The 3,995-nt window shown below is 29.7% G+C and overlaps 1 protein-coding gene across 1 annotated transcript; it reads right to left on the bottom strand.

Annotated features, from left to right (window-relative positions):
* Nucleotides 1-6: 6 nt before the first annotated feature.
* LOC140966940 (HMG-Y-related protein A-like) lies at nt 7-1,125 on the bottom strand. The gene is made up of 2 exons (XM_073427257.1): nt 981-1,125; nt 7-577 (listed from the first exon to the last, which is right to left on the bottom strand). The coding sequence occupies exons 1-2, from the start codon at nt 1,029-1,031 to the stop codon at nt 149-151; spliced, it is 480 nt and encodes a 159-aa protein (XP_073283358.1). The 5' UTR covers nt 1,032-1,125; the 3' UTR covers nt 7-148.
* Nucleotides 1,126-3,995: the final 2,870 nt, after the last annotated feature.

Raw genomic sequence — 3,995 nt, forward strand, 5'->3', positions numbered from 1 at the left:
GATGTACACTAACCATAGCCAAATACACAACACATAAACATGGAAATCTAAAGCCATCGTCCAATTAAAACAGCTATTGAAGTGCATAAGCATCTATAGTTAAAGAACCAGAACAAGTCAACCACCAACACTACACCTGCAAATTACCTCAAGCCTCTACACCATTCTGCATCAGCTCTGGATTCACCTTTCTCGGTCGCCCCCTTGGTTTTCCAGACTTGGAAAGGCTTGGTGGGCCTGGTGGAAGCTTTGGTTTCTTGGGGACAGGAGGTGCATTGGGATCTTTTCTTGGGCGGCCCCGTGGTCGAGGAGGAGCAGGGACAACACCCTCGGGTAAAGGATCTTTCGGCTTCGAAGGCCTGCCACGACCACGTTTGGGAGGGGCATCAGGGCCCGCCTTGATGTAGTTGTTCTTGATCAGTAGAAGCTCCCCATTGTCTTTCATTCTGTTCAGGTGATCGGATAGCAAATTAGCATGCCCAGCTGGCATTTCTCCGTATTTTGACTCCATGAATTTCGTTATAGATGATTTGTTTGCTCCTCCTTGTTGCATCGCATCCAATGCTTCCGTAATCATCTGAGAAGATGAAAATCAAAATCCCTAAAGTTAGCAATATCTCCGTCTCTGAACAATTTTTTGGTTCCAAAAGAACACAAACCAAAGTAGTACCAACAGAAGGGTCAAAAACTTGAAATCGTCACAAACACTCAAACTTGATACAAAGTAAAGGTTCTCCTTTTCCGTAAAAAGTTGAGCACCATTTTCAAGACATGACTAAATAAAGAAACAATCAAAACACACAAAATGAGGGTTCCAAGAAAAATCGAAAAAAATGGGGTTCTTTACAAACATTTAAAATCGCCAATATTCTTCCAAAAACAAAAACAAAAAATTAAACAAATTTATTACAAGTAGGAAGGGAAAGGAAATTTAGAAAACTAAGAAGTAAAAGTCTGAGTGCAAAACTCGATACTTTCACCTGCGGGTATGAAGGTAGCGACGGTGGTTTGCCGAGCTCCTCGGTTGCCATTGAAGTTGGGATTAAGAGAGAAAAAGCAAACAGACGAAAGGGGTCAGCTTTATACAGTGAAAGAAATCTGTCTGAAGAACTTATCGACAAAATTATTACGAGGGTTTTAATAATAATCTGAATATATCAATAAAATAATGTTTTTTTAATTTAAAATAATAATATGATAAAATTAAAGCTCACTTCCAGTTAAAAATTAAAATTGTGAGAGGGAATGGACGTTTGAGATTTGCGTACAGGCTGTGATGATCGACTGAGTTAAATGCGTTGAAATGGTGTCACGTGAATTGATGACATGGGCTGTGATTTACATTTTATGTTTATGCTTTTAGTTATTTATTTATTATTTATATTATATGTTTTCATATTTTAATTTTACTTTCTTTTTTTTCATGAAACACATATATTTTTTTTAACATCGATCAACTTTTTTTTTAATAAAACCACAAACTCAAATGTATTTAACCAATTTTCCAGTTTCCAAATAGCACTCCCGTGAAAAAAAAATACTAAATTGTAAATTTACATGACCAACAATGAAATCAGAATTTCAAACTATTTTCATGGTTTGCCAAGTGGTAAAGGAAAAATATTACTAGTACCCTTTATTATTGTAATTATTCAAAATTATATAAATATATGATATGCGTTGTAGGTGATAATGAAAAAATGATATCGTTAGTGTTATAAGAGTGTGATTGAATTGGATTGAGTCGAATAAGAAAAAAAAAATTAGAAATTCAATTCAAATTAAATATTTTTGAGTTCGAAATTAAATATATTTGAGTTCGAGTTCTATTTGAAACTAAAAAATATTAATATTTTTTTTTACGAATTCGATTTGAAAATAATGGCTCGAAATATGTTTATTTATAATATATAACTACATTATATTAATATAAAAATATTAAAGTTCGTGAGAGACTTATGAAATATCGAGCAAAATAATTTGGACTCAAGCTCGGTTCGAAAAAAGTTCGAACATTCTAGAATTCGACGGATGCGAATTTGATAATTTCGAATATATATCAAATATTTTTCGAATAGACTCAAAAAATTCATAAATAAGCTTGATTTGTTACACGCACCTAGTACTCAACACAACATCACATAAAATTGAGGTTAAGGTTTTTGATTTAATGCTTATCCGAGTTTTTGCTAAAATGGTTTATCAAATTTCATGTGTATGTCGTCATTATTGATTTTCATATTTTATAAAAAAAATTGATTGAATATTCGGAATGTATTTTACCTTACAATAAATATCGATTTCCATACATGTATACGTACGTGAATCTATTCTGTATCCAATTAATGGAGATCAGTAAATCTTTTGATTCAACGCATGAATTAATTTTCTTTTACCCTTTTTCTCATGCATATATAATTTCATTATTTCCCCTTCGGAAAAAAATGAAAATTCAAACCAATTCTGCGCACCACTCTCGTGTTACTACAGGATCTTCAGCTAAACTCCTCTCTTTCATTTCTCTATTTAAAAGGTACCCTTTTCATAATTTCTTTTAAATGTTTTCTAAAACAGAATATTGATTTCTCGAGCAAAACCATCCAACGATTAAGAATTTTTCATGGGATATTCATATCATTTTTGTTTCAATATTAATACAAAAAGTTCTGCTTATTCTGCTAACATTTTCATGACAATCTGCAGACTGAAACAAAAGAAATGGAAGGGTTCTAGGCGAGGGATCCAAACTTTATAACACAGTAGTTGTTTATACTTGGTGCCGTTCAAATTTTTTACGGGTAAGAACGCAACAAACGCTTCTGTTTTTGGATCATTTATAGCTTTCACATACGATTTTTATTTCCATTTCATAAAAGTGATAAATGGAGATGGAACGCGTGATGGTTTAATCATTGAAAACTGGATTAAAAAAAAGTATATGTTTTATGATCAATTTTATTAAGAATATTTCTTGAAAGGTGGTAACATGAAATTCTGTGATTTTATTAATATACGTCACAATCATATGATCATAATTGTATAAAGTTCATAATTGTATGTATTTTCTATTTATGTAATCAAAAGGTTGTAAAGTTTTAATAAGTAATAAAAATTAATTATAAATTATTTTGAATGGATAGACATGTCAAAGATGGTAATAATTAAATTAAGAATTAATTTAAACTTTATTAAGTTTCAAAATAGTTTATTCAAGTATACTTTCGAAAAATCATTTATGACACGAGATTTCACAAATACAGAATTCTTAGATATAACTTCTAAATAATATTTTCCCAAAAGCATAAAAAAAAGTCGTTATTCACACGACTACACACGCATAATCACATATATACACATAAAAAAAAGTTGGAAATTTTTAGCATTTTTCCAAAATATTTTCGTTATGACAATATATAGAACGTACTTCATATATCACATTTTCATCCCATTTTTATATTTAAATAATATGATTGTATTATTTTTCTTAAAAATAATCTATTATTATATTATATTTTAAGTGGATTCTTTTTTTAAAAAAAAATTAAATACCTAATATAATTGATGATGTATCACCAACTTATTAAATTCTTACTTAAGATGCATGATATCAACAGTAAAAAAAAATTATTTAATAAACAATACTAAATAAATCACAATTTTCAATATAATATCCCAAAATATATCTTCTCAAAATATTAAAAAACTCTACCAACCATTACCAATATTTTTAACTAAGAGTTTTAATCTGCTTTCTACTTATTATTACTGATTAAATTAACGACTTGATTTTCCCACTTAATCGTTACCTGATTCTGTTCATTATTGATGATAGTTAGGAACACACACATATGGCTGTGTATGCATTTATATATATAAAATAAAACAATGTTAAAACATAATTCATTTGTTTTTTATTTTTAATTATTGTATGAAATAAAATTAAATCATGCTATTTGACTCTCCACAATGTCCAGGAAGCTAGTTAATACACAAGA

Source organism: Primulina huaijiensis, unplaced genomic scaffold (genome assembly GCF_012295235.1).
Source record: "Primulina huaijiensis isolate GDHJ02 unplaced genomic scaffold, ASM1229523v2 scaffold208296, whole genome shotgun sequence".
Taxonomy (NCBI): Eukaryota; Viridiplantae; Streptophyta; class Magnoliopsida; order Lamiales; family Gesneriaceae; genus Primulina; species Primulina huaijiensis.

What these genes read in the sequence shown, in the direction of transcription:
- LOC140966940 (XM_073427257.1), bottom strand. Translation starts at nt 1,031, where the DNA reads ATGGCAACCGAGGAGCTCGGCAAACCACCGTCGCTACCTTCATACCCG. An exon ending in CGCTACCTTCATACCCGCAG is followed by an intron (nt 578 to 980) that starts GTGAAAGTATCG and finishes TCATCTTCTCAG; the next exon opens with ATGATTACGGAAGCATTGGA.